The 16,657-nt window shown below is 29.8% G+C and overlaps 1 protein-coding gene across 3 annotated transcripts in view; it reads right to left on the bottom strand.

Moving 5' to 3' along the window:
- Window positions 1-12,975, bottom strand: part of LOC106793544 (sodium channel protein Nach-like) — a 46,153-nt gene extending 33,178 nt beyond the window's left edge. The window contains exons 1-11 of one of the 3 annotated variants that reach the window (XM_014760560.1): window positions 12,928-12,975; window positions 11,465-11,607; window positions 11,218-11,281; window positions 7,675-7,849; window positions 7,416-7,555; window positions 7,176-7,302; window positions 5,054-5,354; window positions 3,028-3,081; window positions 2,787-2,955; window positions 2,596-2,702; window positions 1,478-1,855 (exon numbers count right to left, since the gene is read on the bottom strand). In XM_014760560.1, coding sequence (XP_014616046.1) covers window positions 1,599-1,855; window positions 2,596-2,702; window positions 2,787-2,955; window positions 3,028-3,081; window positions 5,054-5,354; window positions 7,176-7,302; window positions 7,416-7,555; window positions 7,675-7,849; window positions 11,218-11,281; window positions 11,465-11,525 — 1,455 coding nt within the window. In that variant the 5' untranslated portion in view covers window positions 11,526-11,607; window positions 12,928-12,975 and the 3' untranslated portion in view covers window positions 1,478-1,598. Of the gene's footprint in view, window positions 1-1,477; window positions 1,856-2,595; window positions 2,703-2,786; window positions 2,956-3,027; window positions 3,082-5,053; window positions 5,355-7,175; window positions 7,303-7,415; window positions 7,556-7,674; window positions 7,850-11,217; window positions 11,282-11,464; window positions 11,608-12,408; window positions 12,786-12,927 lie in introns of those variants that run through there. The other 2 variants (XM_014760558.1, XM_014760559.1) reach the window with 2 other exon arrangements.
- Window positions 12,976-16,657: the final 3,682 nt, after the last annotated feature.

The following is a 16,657-nucleotide window of genomic DNA, read 5'->3' as shown; positions in this document are numbered from 1 at the left end:
GAACAAACGGGATGCAACGAGCATCAATGGGAAAACTAACATTTTCGCTTTTATAGAGACGAATGTTCTGTGACATTTCTACTCTTGCTGAACATCATCGTGAATAGTAGTTGTACACGTCGGTAAAAGTTATTCTGTGAAACGAGCCGTACACCTAAACGGAAAGTAAAAAGCTTTTCGAAAAGAAAATTCACATTAAATTAATCATCCCTACGTATACATAATACATACACGCGTATCTAACGTATACATATCTCTATTATATATTATCTACTATCTATACATACATACATACATCTATTTATATTCATGTATGTATTACGCGAAAACACCCGAGATTCCGAGAAAATCATTAATTAGCCAAAACCAAATAAGATAAACGAAAAGTTTCTGCAACAACTTGTATTCTTCTTTCATTTTCTCTTTTTTTACATTTATTTTTGATGCTTTTGCAATGTTGACGAAAAGAACGAACGGGAGAAGAAAAAGGTGGTGGTGGTGGTGGAGAAGGAGGAGGAGGAAGAGGATCTCATTCGTGTCAAAATCTTTCCAACATTCTTCTCGTTAGCATTAATAATGCATCAATGTCACGGGTTGTTGGGTGTTAAATTTATCAAAGTTTTCGGTCAACCAACCAACGTCGAGAAAATATATACGTATGAAAAAAAAAATATAGAAAAGAAAAGCGAGAGAGAAAGAGAGATAGTAAGGTGATGTGTGTGGTGTGATACAGTTTAATTAATGAATTCTTTAACAGGAAATCTGATTCCATGAAGGCTTACACATAAACACATGGTGTGTAATCGTGAACGATCTATCTAAGAAAGTTCGATACAATTATTACGACGTTGAAACCGTTAAGGAAGATTATTATATCGGTAGACTCACTCGATGGCCACATTTTTCTTCGACAAGTAGAAGAGACTCCTCCTTGTTCTACCATCTTCTTCTTCTTCTTCTTCTTCTTCGTCTTTTTCTTCTTCCACCTTCTCGTCTTACTCTCCTTTTTCTTTTCTTTTATTTTCCTTTTTTTTCTTTTCTTTTCTTTTCTTTTCTTTTCTTTACCCCTAGCTCTGTATCTCGATCTTCCTTTCGCAGCACCATTCACCAGACCACAAGACATTTAGTATCTGTCTCGTTAAAAATATTTCCCATCGCAGAAGTTTATTTTTCTACGTGTTATCCTCTTTGTAGAAAATAATAATATATATCTCACACTCACACCACACCGAACAAGAGACACTTTTTCTTTTCTTTCTTTTTCTTTTTTATTTTTCTTTTTTTGTGACTCTTATCACGGATGAAAATTCTAATTATATCAATTTTATCGTTCTTTTCATTAACGTTTTTACTTAATTGGATATACAATTACTAAATTGTGAGTACGTAAAATTATGTTTAAAAAGAAGATAGGAAAAAATGGATCGTATGAAAAAGTATACCTATGTGCGTGTGTGTGTCTATGTGTGAGAAAAAGAAAAATATAAAAGATTGTTGTTGAAGGAAAGAAAAATTTATTCGCAATCGAAGCTTCCCTGGATCGAATATGCTTTTCAGTGAAAAATTACCAACGGTGAATTATGATGATATGGTACTAATTAGTACCGTTCAACATTTCCACGACTAAGGAATTTTGTTTTTCTTCCTCTTGATTTAGGCACTAATTCGTTCCAATATATCGTATAGCTCATAGATTCCTTCTCTTTCGGTTCATCGATCTCGATCTCGATCTCATCTGAATTTCGGTCGAAACTTTTGTATAGCTCGAGAAGTAATAAAACGAAAAAATAAATAAGCTCGACGACGCTGATGAGGCTGAACCCGATGAAGATCCCACAAATACCACCGATATCGCCTGCGAAACGTACAAACAGACAGACACTTTACGATACACCCCTGTCACCGAGATAAGAGACAATCTTCTTGATAATGGTAATACCATGCTATTCTGCTAAGCAAAATTCCTAGTATAGATATATTCGGATTCATGTTTCACCAAATTAAGATTTTTAAGAAAAACTTCTTGCTGATTTATTACGCTTGATTTCTCATTACAAACAAAATAATAAATAATTTTGAAGTACTGTATTTATATTACAAAGTTTCCACGCAACAAGAAATTCTACAAACAAACAAAAATACAGAAAATTCAAATGACTTACAATTAAATCACTTTTATGATCAACAAATTCATTTAAACTAGAAAATAATTATAAATGATTTTAACGAAAGAGATTCTCGATATCAGTGTGATTCGAATGTTTAAAAATAAAGACTAAAGGAAAGAAAGAAAGGAAAAAGACAAAAAGAAATAATAGAAGGGTGTTTCGTTACCGGAGAGAAAATCGAAACGAGGATTTGTTTTTTCGACCGAAAAGAATATATAGAACTAGAGTTTCTTTTTTGGAATAGATAGCAACACATTGAAAAAAACTCGATTGAAACAGTACGAGACGATCAGAAGAGAGAAAAACAAAGTTAGTTTGTCGTATTTCGAGCGAGACCGTTCTTTTTATTCTACCCGTTTGATTTACGGGATCTTAAAAAACGTCCGAAAAAATCAGATCACTCACTTTTTTCTCCAAATTTACTTACTTAAAAGTTCATACCAGGTGTAAGAGAGGTCTTGTTTTAATCTAACCATGCCGTACTTAGAAAAAAATATGTGAATTACACTCTGATCAATTATTTCGATATTGTGCCTAAAAAAAAAAGAAAATAATTTTAAAATTTAGAAGATTTTTGATAAAAAATTATTAGATAGTATTAATACTATTTTTACTTACAACAACTGCGTTTCATAATAACCACGTTTCATCTTTGAAAAAGAACTGTGAATGGTGTAAAGAACATCTTCACAAGAAGGATAGCAATTTCCACAACGTAACGAATTATATTCGTCCACCGTATTGTTCAAAGTTTCATCGTCGTGAGGGAAAACTGTTAACCAGTTGGCTGAAAAACAAAAGTATCATCGATCATCAAAATGCAAAATAAATAATGTAAATGTATGTTCGTGACACTTACATTTGTAACGATCTAAGCATGTTATATCTGTCAACGTGCATGCTCTTCTTCCATCTGTTATAAAAAAAAAAATATAAACTATACGTCATATATTATTTAATAACATGCATAAATTAATTTATCAAGCAATATTTTTTTATCATTTTTTTGCCTCTTATGTCTGAAAATTATTATTTAACTTAAAGATCATACATAAAACGATTATTTAATCGTTTCTGTTTATTCGGTCAATATTTTGGTAAAATTAATTGTTAATATTGTTAAATTTGTTAAATTTAAAATTAATTGTTAATATTGTTAAATTTGTTAAATTTAAAATTAATTGTTAATATTGTTAAATTTGTTAAATTTAAAATTAATTGTTAATATTATAAAAATTGATTCAGTATGAACAATAATTAGTCAGTATTTTTAATAAAAATAGAATTGTGTTGATATTTTATTATATATATATATATATATTGGCTGTTTATTTAAAATAAATAAATGAAAAGGTAGAAACTGAGAAGGAAGATAAAGAAAAGGAAAAATTCTAAAATGAAGTAGAAAAAACGTTAGATCGAATATAAGGGGGATTAGAAAAGCTAGGATAAACGGGTAGTTTTTAAAAGAAAAGAGAACAAAAAAATGAGCAAGAAAAAAGGGTTTAGGAAGAGCAAAGTGCGCTAGTCAGCACAGGTGCCGAGGAGAAAGACGAGTCCGTTCCACGCGAGCTTTCACCCTCGTTCAAGTTGCAGCCATCGCTGTAACCTTCTCTTAATCCTTCTACGTCGTCGTTTCAGTTCTTTCGTGCGATCAGCTTTAATGCTTTAAGTTAGCCGCAGTAAAGCCTCGTTACAAAGCTCGAGAACTCTAAACGAACGTACACCTGCAATATTCTCGGCAACGTTTTTTCTTTTTTTTCGCTATTTCGTCGTAAAATAAAAAATGAAAAGGAACAGAAATATTTTACCCGTTTGATTAATTTAATTTTTTGTTTGTTTTTTTTTTTTTCTAACGATGATTAATATATATTTTAAAATCGAAAATTATTAATATAATATTTTGTAACGCATCTCGATAAACAATTTATTCGTATAGTTTTATTTAAATAATTTCTGGTATTTTATACATTTGTTTTTCAATTTTTTTTTTTTGTTTTCAAATTTCTGACCATCCTCAAATTTGATTATTGTTGATAAAAAATGGAAAGAAAGAAATATATTGTATTATAATGGAGTCTCATAGAACAAACTTTAATTCTTTAGTCGAACAACATCGATCGATAATATTGCCGAATAGTTCATGATACTATCTCCTTCTCTTTCTCCTCTTCAAATCGTACATTCTTGAGAGAACATTGACGATCCTTCGATTAAACTATGCGAACTTTATAAGATCGATAAAAAAAACGACCAATGCATTTCTATTTCGATTATTATTATCGTTTAAAAAAATTTTCTTGTTAAATATATATGCGTGTAACGATATCGATTTCCCTTGCAAAAATAATTACTTGATAAAGAGCCATTATTACGACTTCAACGAACTAATGCATTTAATGCATACACTAGCTGAGATATGCATTTATTTCATGTATATTTGAATTTACTTGACAGAATGATTGAGAGATATCTCTCTGGTAAAATATGATTATTTAAAATAGTGGAATTACAAATCGTGTATTATTTTAATAATAATAAAAAATTATTATTATTTTAATAATAATAAAAAATTATTATTATTTTAATAATAATAAAAAATTATTATTATTATTATTATTATTATTGTTGAAAGAGAAAAAAAATGTTCAAATTATTTTAGCAAGATCTTATCAATAATGAATTCTTAATATACTGATAGCATTAGCCATTTTATTTCTTTGTTATTCTCTTATCCTTAATCATCTAATTCGTTTCAATCGCATGCGTTGTAAGCCAACACACACAAAACAAAAGTTAAAAAAAAATACATTTAAAATAATAAAATATTAATGAATGATAAAAAATGATAAATATAATGATAATCTTGAGATATATACACTTACGTTTCGATTGTACTTTTGTACGCGTAGGAAGATAAAACGGAATGCACTTGCACATTTTCCATATTTGCTCTTCCCTGCAATCGACCAAGCAATCGCTGTAACTGTAGTCACCATAACGAGTTTGAATCTCGTTAGAGAATATGCACTTCCGTTTAGGAATAGGATACGATTTGGTATGACTTGTACTATGGAAGGATACAGCCTCGATTTGCAAGAAGGATTCCAATAACGGTGAAACTAACACCTCGGTGACACCGCCGCTGATGTTATCGGGATAATCGGTAGGATTAAACAACGTCACCTATACAGACAAAGGCTCGTGTCACCTATTAGATATGATCATGTTTTATCCTACAGCTTAACGAAGTGGCAAATTTATAGCTACTTTGTTTTAAATTATATTAATGAGAAATATTTTGATTAGGTTCTCGATATTTCATATTATGTTAACATGAATTTTTGGATGACACTGTTTTATTACAATTTTTGGAGGATTGTCAACTGTTTTTTTTCTCTTTTTTTTTTTGAGATTGATCGTAAATTTAATAATATTTAAATATTATTAAAATATTGTTTATATATTTTAATCCTTTCATTATACTAACGATTCATGTAAGAGTAGTCATTGCAAAGGCCCCTAATCTAAGAAAGAATTTATATGAAATGTATTCTTTTATTAATATACATATTTTTTGTAACAGACCGTTAATAATTTATTATCGCTTTTTTCTACGTATTTATCTTTATTACTTGTATTTTATTATTATTATTAGTTTTTGTCAAAACAATCAACAAACTTATTACATTCGGTTCGTGGATAAAATTATTATAAGAAACTAGAATTGTTTTTACCTTTCAGAACACATATTTCATTTTATAAAAGAATAAATTTAATAAATATATTTAAAAATGTTACTCTACCAACCTGAAATTTTCTTCAATACATTTATCAATGAGAAATGTAAGAAATGAAAGAAATGTATTATTAGGAAAAGGAAAGATGAATGGTACAAGTATGTCGAAATACTTCGGTGAAAATTTCGGAAAACATTTCTAGGAGAAAATTTATTTCTTTAGTTCTCTTTTGAGAGAATGAGACAGATATATATATAGAGAAAGAGAAAGAAAGAGCTGTCATTACAGTGGATGGACATGTAACTTGTACCGAAAGCATGTCACGCAGAAAAGCGTTTACGTGGGCGAGAGTACGAAAAATAAAGGAATACGAAAAAGAGAGAAAAATAAAGATATAGAAACTACACGACGATGTCCATTTACAATGGTAGAACGTGTAAAAAACATTTCGGACGTAGGTAACAACCGCTGCGGACGAGGATTACTTGGAGAAGGGATTATACCTAGCATTCGCTAATGACTTTTGTGAGCTTTTTATCGTCGAGCGTTATGTCGGTTATAGTGCTTTCCCTGAATGAAGCACAGATGTTGAGTAGATAATGGTCGCCGCGTGGAGATGAGAAAAATGAAAGGTGCGAAATACCGGTTCCAACAACCTCAACCATTCCCTCCCCTCACCCTACTACTTTTAACGCATTAATGAGAGATTTAATAATACTTCTAACTCTCCAAAGATCTTCATTGATTCTTTTACATTAACTCTCTATCGATAATTGAACTTTCATTCTTTATTAAAAAGAAAAAAAAAATATCAAAGATCAAAAGTCAAAATATTTTGTTTGAGTTCGAGACAAATTTGTTTGTTCTTGTAGTAATTGTTTAAAATTGTGTGTTACGTTGTTCTGATAATAATTTTGCTTAACTTGCATATATGTAATCAGAATGAATATAATCAGAAGAATTATTGTTCGTATAATAATTTGTGTGTAAAAAATAAATCGAACGATAATTAGTGAACTTATCGTTGCATGATCGTGTAAATAATTGTATTTGTTTCAAGCTAAACATTTTTCTTTTTTTTCTTTTTTCTTTAATTTATCTCTTCTCTCAATTATATACCTTTTTAGAAAATTTTGATTAAATTGCATTGCTACATTTTTGGGATAATCGTAACATTACTGTAATTACTAAATGAAGATATTATCCGATTAAAAGGATTTCAGCAAAATTGTTTGAAATGATCTCGGTAGTATAAGATTACTCTTACCTTCCATCCGATAACAGGAAGAAAAGTGTAAAAGTAATCATCCAGGAAAGGTTCCATCACGACTGTAAGACCACATTCGACTCCTAAATTCTTGACGGTTTTCACTTTCATTGGTTTCTCGTCGTTACTGATAAATATAACATCGTAATCAAATCAATCATTTATCATTCATTCATTATATATCGTTCAATTAATAATGAATTTTGACAAATATTTAACAAAATCTGATGTGGAACTTACTTCGAATTTTTTTCTGTAATATAATTAAAAGTACAGCAATATCCGTCCTGTGTTTTTTCAAATGAGAAAATATCTGAACAATTATACTCATTACTGTTGAAAATACACTTAAGTAACATATCCGAACATTGTGGTGTTAGCTGAAATCAATACAAGCATAGAATCAATCACGATCAAATAGATTATCTACCCTTTTCTTTTTCTCGAATGGGAAAGATACACACAAACACACAGACACACACGCTTGAAGAATTCTCACTTCTTTCATTATGGCGTCCATGTCATATTCTCCCTCGTAAAAATCCAACAAAAGATTGTTCAACTCGTTACGTCGATTTTTATTCAATTTTCGCATAGAATTATAAGAGTCGCCAAATTGTTCGAACAATTCGAGAATTTCTTCCATAGTTAAATTCGTGACGTTTGATCTGTAACTAATATCAAATATCAAACGTTAAAATGTAATTAACATCATTATAATTAACATAATATTTAATATGAAATGAAATGAAATGAAATTAAATTAAAATAAAACGAAAATCATATTATATTAATATCGATTAATTCGTGCAATAATGTTTCATATTTTCATACTTGATATTATAACTTAGATTTTTATTTATTAAATTATATTTATATAAGAACAGAATATATCTAGATGACGCGATCGAGATCTTTATTTAATCAGCAAATCTTCCGAATATTATTCCAGAAAATCGATGAAGTGAAAACTCGAAGAAACATTGAAATATTATAACTCGCTAAGCGTAAAGATAAGTTTTCAAATAATGTTCGAGCACAAAGTACCAAAATGGTATTCTGCTTGAAGGCCAATGGAAAAATACGAGTAAAAGGAAAGAGTTAAAGAGTTAAAGAGAATGAGAGAGAGAGAAGGAGAAACTCTATCGGTAACTTGGAGAATAGTTTAGAATCGGTAATTCACGAAATGTCTTTTCCATTAACGTCGTGAATTTCAAGCGCAGAAGTTCAAAGTAATGCACTATAGTAGGTTCCTCTTTTAAGAGATGGATCGAAGCGACCATGGATTTTCGCATATATGAATGCTTCATCACATACGATATAACCACCGATTCCCAGGGTCTTCATTAATTTCTCTACAACCTTAATTATCCTACATTAAATATCAAACGCACACAGTAACACACACACATACACACACACATATAGTACATGAGCATTAATTAACAACAACAACAATATTAATAGTATAATAACATGATAATAATACTCACATAATTGGATAACCCACATACACAGAGAAAGAGAAATTAACCATAACAACAACAATAATAATAATAATAATAATAATAGTAATAATAATAATAGTAATAATAATAATAATAATAATAATAATCAGGTAATGATTATATTAGGATATTTGCATGACATAAAAAAGTAAAATCCAATCGGGAGTTATTTTAGCACGCGCAATACATCATTTTCTCTCGTGGTTAAAAATACATGAGATAGATCGTTAATATTAGAAGTGTTAGCTATAACATTATATGTCGTGCCGTGGGTTAATCCTCCAAATCATAAATTAATTAACGATGTAATGGCAACTGATGGTGTGATGGTCATCACCCAAACGAAAAATGGTTATCCGTAATGTGTATAATACGTTTTTAATGATCCGTCAAAATGACTGCGTCGTTTAAATACGCGTATAACTTCTCTCTTTATAACTTCCCATTTCTGTTTATGTATTATTCTTATCTACCTTTATATATAAATTTATATATATAGATATATAGATAGATATTTATGTATTACGATGTTACCTTTATGCGGTGAGTTTTATGACTGCAATATCTTGCACATGTCGGTGGTTAATAAGTTCGTTGTTGTGGTCGAAGCAACATTATTGCAAAACCTTATATACATATATATAAATGTATATGCAATATAAGAACGCAAGAAACAAAGTACTGATCGGAAAAAGGTCAGACAATCTTCATATCCTATCGCGTGAGTCCATTTTAACAAGAATTTTCCTTTCTTATGAAATATTAATCTCCTCAACGTTACCAAAAGATTCCAACAATCTACCAAAATTCAATAATTGAATATTATAATACTTCAGAACTATGTAAACTATTTATGATATCGTATAGAATAAGGCAAGAAAGTTTTTCAATTACTTTTAAATATCAATTATTTTTTTCGCGAAATTTTGTTAAACTCATCTAGATAAGAATGCACGTACTAGTTTTCGAATTTTTATTAATAATATCTAAAAAAAAAAAAAAAAGTTTCAACAAAATTTGTATTAATTTTTCATAATCATTTACAAACATTTTACCGATCCTGTATGATCCGAGAACGTATTATTGTATTTTTTTTTTATATTTTTTTTATTATTATTATTATTATATTCTCACTTATACCAATCGAATAAAAATTTAGTTATATACTTAACGTACTAGGTGTTAGAAAAGTTTGTACTATTATCTTAGAAATATTTCTCTACTTCGATCTTCCAGCTTCCATTTTACGTCTTTGACGCTTTACGTTCAAGGAACAAGCAGTGTAAAAGATTATCCAAACAAAGGGTTGAAGAGAACTCGAACGAAAGAGAAACAGATAGATGGAGAAAGAAAGAGAGAGAAAGAAAGGTAGAGTACAAAAGTACTTATAGTCTTCTTCGATCAACAATGTATCAAAGCAACTTTACAATCGTAAAGTTTAATAACTGTTATATGTCGTCCTTCCAATTGAATGATTGTAATTCGATCTCAAACGAATTTCTACTTTCTAATTTCAAAGCGTGATCCAATTTATATCTTGCATTGTACTTAAATATTCTTTTGATTTTCAAAATTCTTAAATACTTGTCTAAATTTTATTCTCATCTTTACTTCTCTCTCTCTTTCTCTGTTACTATCTCTAATTTTCATTTATTTTTTCCACAAATCTTGCGTATACCTAGAAAAAAAACATGCATTCGACTAACAAAAGTGTCCATTACCACGCCATGTGTACCTAAAACGATACACGCTAATAACGTGTTAATATATCTGCATAATTTATTGTCCATTATTTTTTTGTTTTTCTACTTAAAATGTATTTTTTCGATTGTTTGTAAATATCTCAAAAATAATTTCCGCGATATAACAAACAAATCAATTTATTTAAATAATTATAAAAAGAAAAAAATATATATATATATATGTATGAATATGCATTTTAACGAGAAAACAAGAACCCAAGATACTATCCTCGAAAAACTTCTAATTTGAAATAATTCTAAAACGCAATCGCGCAAATTCGTCTTCCTCTTTCAAGCGTATCCAATCGGAATATTCCCATCGATAAAGTTTCTATCTTCGGCATGATTGGAAAAGTATAATACTTCGCACGACCGATTCTCAGCGGTTGTATTTGCGATTTGTGGAATCGACCGGAAGCGGGCTAACGTTAACGCGTGCGGACCAGATAAAATATTCGGAATAATGCTCACTAAACAGACTAGACGATGCAACTTCAACGCGTACCCGATTGAAATCAGCCATGCAGTGCAATTTGGTGCAGTGCTATGAAGCTTTTCTCCCCTCCTCCCCCCTCCCCCTTTCCTCTTTTGCCCAACCAACGATTCGATACTCCCCATTTTACTCCCCCATTTTGCGTCGTCGTGTATCTCTCGTTATGTCATAACCAACCCAACCTCACCCTCCTCCCCCCCCCACCCCGAAACTCTCATCCCTATTCTCACCCGCACACACTACGTGTTTTACCATATAACTGTCATTCGTATTTATTTAACTCTATGAACATTTCTCACACTTTCTTCGCCATTTTAACCGCGGATTGTCGACTTATCCTGTTGATACTGCAAATTGCTATTGCTAAAAATGATAAGAGAGAATTGCCAACGTTAATATTTGTCATTGAATTTCTACGATATTAAAACCCTTTGCACTGTTAAATTAATATTATTAAAGTTGGCTGAATAAAGTTGAAAAAAACTAAATTATAATGCAAAGGATTAAAAATACTTATAATTAAAAAGCAAATAATCAAATATCTACCTGGAAAGGTGATTTTATTTGTAGGATAATGATCCGACTCAACCGAAGTCACCATTGGCATAGTTATGAACGCTGAGTAAGCATCAGTAACAAAGTACACCAATATGCATATAGTTGTCACGTGGGCAGCGAACCATATGACCCTAGAAAAAATTATTTATCGATTACTTTCAATCTCTTTCAATAATATTACCATTGATTTTCGATTTGTTTATTTGTATTATCATACTTCAACGTTTGATCTCATAGAACTACGTTTTTTATTAACCTTTACTATTAAAATGTTTGACGACAAATTTCTCGACATATAATATTGCAAACAATTTTTATTCGATTTCTTAGAATTTCATTGACATTTTAGTGATATACAAGTGATTGACTTTTACTACTTAAATATCTGATCTCTTGAAAATATGTAAATTCATATGATATGAATCATATGATACCACTTTGTCAGCTCGAATTTCCAGCGATCACAGGCTCTGAAATAAACAAAACATTGAGATATTGAAATACTACCATCACATCGGTGATAGGGCATTCATTATCAGGATCTCGATTAGTAAGAACGTATCTACTTTAATAAATGTACAGTAAATTATACTTACCTGTACTTGTTATAATCACTGTATTTATTTAAATTACCTGTCACCTGTATTTTTCACTTACCACCTATCACTTGATCGTCCACAGGGACACACCACTTAACTCGTGCACTATTTCAATGTCTTAACGCACTTATACTACTTTCCACGACATTTTTAAAACTCGTACTACTCAATAAAATTAACTCGAATTTTACATTATTACAAAATAATATAAAATGATATATTATCTATTTCATTATATATATATTTTATTTAAATTAAATAGATTATAATATATAATATATTTCAATGAAAATAAATGTAATATTATATTAAAACATTAATTTTCATAATTACCTTTCGACCCACGTTCTACGTGGCTCAATCAAATACTTGTAACCCACCAAAGCTGATTGTTCGCAATAAAGGCTGACGTATTTATGCAACGTCTTACAAATATGATATCCCAATGATGATCGTTTCGTATTAACCCACGGATGAATAACATCTACTTTAGATGTTTTCTTTCTATTTTCCATGTTTTCCTTCACGACTTCCATTTTCATGATCATAAAAATTTCAAAAATACTCTCGTGATTATACAAGATTTAAATTAACGTCTGATCTCAAATTGATTGATTCAAACTACTTAAATACTTGACCGTTACATTACCCCTTTATAATTATAATAATTAATTAAATAATTAAACAAACAAAAATGTACGCGAATCCAAAAAATGTAATTAATATGAACTCGAAATTACATTTGCGTCTTTTCATTGTCTTCTCGATAAACAAAAATCACAAAAAATATATTTAAACGATTAGTAATAAAGACACAAATATATAATGTATAAAAATTCTAATGCAGAATACTTGAAGTTTCATCGTTGACGATGAACAACCAACTGGCCGAGCTGTCGGTCTCTTGATCATTCTTTCGACTGAGAACAAGCGTTAACCACTATTCGAGAAAATAAATCGGTCAAAATGACGTTTGCACGATCCACATAATATCTGTCTATATGTTTCTCTCTCTCTCTCTCTCTCTCTCTTTCTTTTTCTTTGTTTTAAGATAGCTTTGTTTGGTTTGAACACATCAGGACAACACTTTTACGTATCTCTATCTCCCTCACTACGTCAATCACGTATCTCACGCACGATCGAGTGCAAGTCATGTCTGGTTTATTTCTTTTCTCTTTTCCATTTCTATCTCTATCTCTATCTATATTTATCTCTCTATCCATCTACCTATCTATCTTTTTCTAAGTATCAGTATATTTGACGTATCTACTGGACGAACCTAAGCTATGACGGACAGCACATGGAATAGCATTTTCCTCGCTTCCTAGCTAAACCTTTTGAATTTTTTATAACATTTTTCTACCACTATACTTTCTCTCTCTCTCTCTCTCTCTTTCCCTTTCTACTTTATCCTCTATGGAAGAGCTCGAACATACCTCGAACATGAAAATACTTACGGCTAGATGTGCATCGTATTAGGATCATTCGAATGCATCGAGAATTAAATCAAGTTTACACTGTGTTAATCGAATCTACATACTCAAACCTTTCTCGATTCTCTATGTATCTATTTATTGACTTTATCTATCCTCGATCTGTATACGATGCATTCTTTCTTTCTTGCTTCACTTTTTGAAGTTATACTTTTTTATCATTTTTTTTTTTTTATAATCTTCTTTGAGTTTCGAAGTAATGCATTTAAAAAATACTTTACTTACTTTCCATTTATTTTTGACCAGTGTATAAATAATAATATTTCAATATATTTACTATGGAATTGGAATCAAAGGTCGAGGTTAATTTCTTTATTGATTATCTATTTATTGACTTTATCTATCCTAGATCTATATCCGATTTATTCATTCTTTCTTGCCTCACTTATTTAATTTTTATCATTTTTTCTTTTTTATAATCTTCTTTGAGTTTAGATGTAATGCATTTAAAAAATACTTTACTACTCATTTTCTCTATTTATATTTGACCAGTATAAATAATAATTTTTCAATATTTATTATGGAATTGAAGTCAAAAAGGTCGGGGTTAAATTATTTTTATTTGATCACTTATAAGAAAATATTAATTTTTTATCTAGAAAAACTGATCAGTAATAAAAAGTTTAACGTATAACAAAAGTTATACGTTAAATTTTATATATATATATAATATTATATATAATTATTATAATATATAATAATTTATATATATAATATATTATATTATATATAAATTTTGTTTAAGAGAGAAAGAGAGGTAGAGAAAAATTTTATACAGACAAAACAAATAAAATATCTCGAGTTACATTACTTTTGATTTCTCACAGAATTATAAATCACTATATCCATAACGAGTATAATGCAAATTCCTGAGAGTTTAAACATTACGCTCACATTTCCGTAGAACATAGTACCTCAGAAATGACCAAAGGGAAAGAGAAAGAGAGGAAGCGAGAGAGAGAGAGAGAGAGAGAGAGAGAGAGAGAGAGAGAGAGAAAGAGAGAGAATGTGTACCTTAGCAAAGCAGAAGGTGCTTTCACTCGTTTCATAACTCTCACGTTTGTTCTGATAACTCGGTGGAAAGTAGAGTATCTCATGCTTGTGCAAAGTTTCCCAACGATTTAGCCTTATCTTTAGCACACTCTTTATGTAAAGAAGGGGCTCGATCCTTATTGTATATCAGGAATAAGAAAGTATTCCTTTTACGTGATACTACTACTACTACTACTTGTTTCTACGTTAATCGTTAATATAAATTTGTTCGAAGAAAAAGACAAAGTTTTCTATTTTTCGTATACGTTTATTTCTAATGTTTCTTTTTTTTTAACCAAATAATATTTTTTTCATAATGCAAAAATTTTACGCAAAATAAAATGAGAAATAGAGAAGAGCCTAAAATATAGATAAAATATATTTATATTTATATTTATATATTTATATTGGAAGTCTTTTTAACGCGCGAAAATACACGCTGACGTTTCGAATTTATTTACTGAATTTGAAAGCGAGATCACACTTGCAAAATCTATTTTGCTTAATCTCGAGATTACGGTCGTGTGTAAGCCACGCCCAACGGTGATCTAATTTAAATACCATCCTTGAACACGAATGAAACGTATCGCGTATAAATGTGTACACTAGACGCCAAAAGGATATTAAATTCGTGCAATTCCGAATTCAAGGGACGCGAATTCTATAGCATCGTTGCACGATTCTTCTTTCCTCTCTTTGTCCTTTTCTTTCCTTTTTCCTTTTTCGCGAACAAAAAATTGTAAAAAAAAAAAATGTACAATCTCTCTCCGTGCAATTTAAAAAAAAAAAAAAAAAAAAAAAAAAACTTTACACAATTTCAACGTATATATACGTTTTATTTGAATGAAACTCTTTTCTTTTTCTTTACCTTTCGTGAAATAAAATCATTCACGTGATATATTTAAAATAGATTATTCGTTGAATCAACTAATTTATTATTTATCGTTTCCATAATATATTTCAAGAGTGTAGTCGAGTATTATAACTAAGTATACGTTGATACGATAAAATACAATCGATGTAGCATCCATACGGAAAAGAAAAAGAAAGAAAGAAAGAGAGAGAGAGAGAGAGAGAGAGAGAGAAACATCTTCCATCGCAAACACAGAATGCACTGCTATAATTTAAAAAAATATCAATGTTAACCATCGACCTTTCCAGATGTTTCCTTTCTTTCTTTTCCTTTCGTTTAATATCCAGAAATATCGGCATACCTTGTATACCGCATATATTTATTACATTTAAATCGCACTTCTTTCTAAAAATAAAAATAAAAAAAAAATTCAACGAAAAAGAAAATAGTTACATGTTTATGAAAAATGTTAGAAAATGTAAAACAGGGAATGAGATCCTTTTTTTTATGGAAATTTTATACTTTAGACGTCCTTTCATTTTTATGGGGGTTACGAAGCAAACGTCAAAAGAAAAAAAGTTCAATCTATAAGACACTTATGCGCAATTTTTGTTCGTTGTCAGTGTGTAACTTGATTATTCGATTAAAATAATAATAAATAAAAAAAAAAACCATCGTGGTTATTTATATATATTAATAAAAATTATAAAAATTTGTATATCTAGTATATTATATATAAAAACATATTCGAGAGATTAAAATGACGAAATTCGTTGATCCCAAAATTATCTTCACATTTTAAAACGTTAAATAAAATAATTATTAATAATAGTAGTTAAACAAAAAGAGACATATAAAGTTGTTCTTCAAAGGTCGTCGGGAAATTGTCTATGGTTTATTGCGGAAACTATAAATGCATACTTAATGAAAGGCACGTTTCCGTCGAGAACATTTTACCGACCATTTCTCTCTCGCAAACGTGACTTATTTCAGATTGCAAAAAACCTACCTACCATATATACCTATATATATAATAAAATACACGTGTCTCAATGATTTTCTAACGCGCGTGGGAAATGACAATAGAAAAAAAAAATAAGAAAATGAAAGGCAATGACATTAGAATAGATGACATTAAAGATGACGCGTAAAATTTCATTAACCCTTTGGCCTATAACCACGAGTCAGACTCGTGGTGAAAAAT

This window comes from Polistes canadensis, unplaced genomic scaffold, assembly GCF_001313835.1.
Source record: "Polistes canadensis isolate GaletaPanama2010 unplaced genomic scaffold, ASM131383v1 scaffold_15, whole genome shotgun sequence".
Taxonomy (NCBI): domain Eukaryota; kingdom Metazoa; phylum Arthropoda; class Insecta; order Hymenoptera; family Vespidae; genus Polistes; species Polistes canadensis.
Note: the sequence above shows the minus strand (reverse complement) of the source record. Positions and strands in the feature narration are given on the sequence as shown.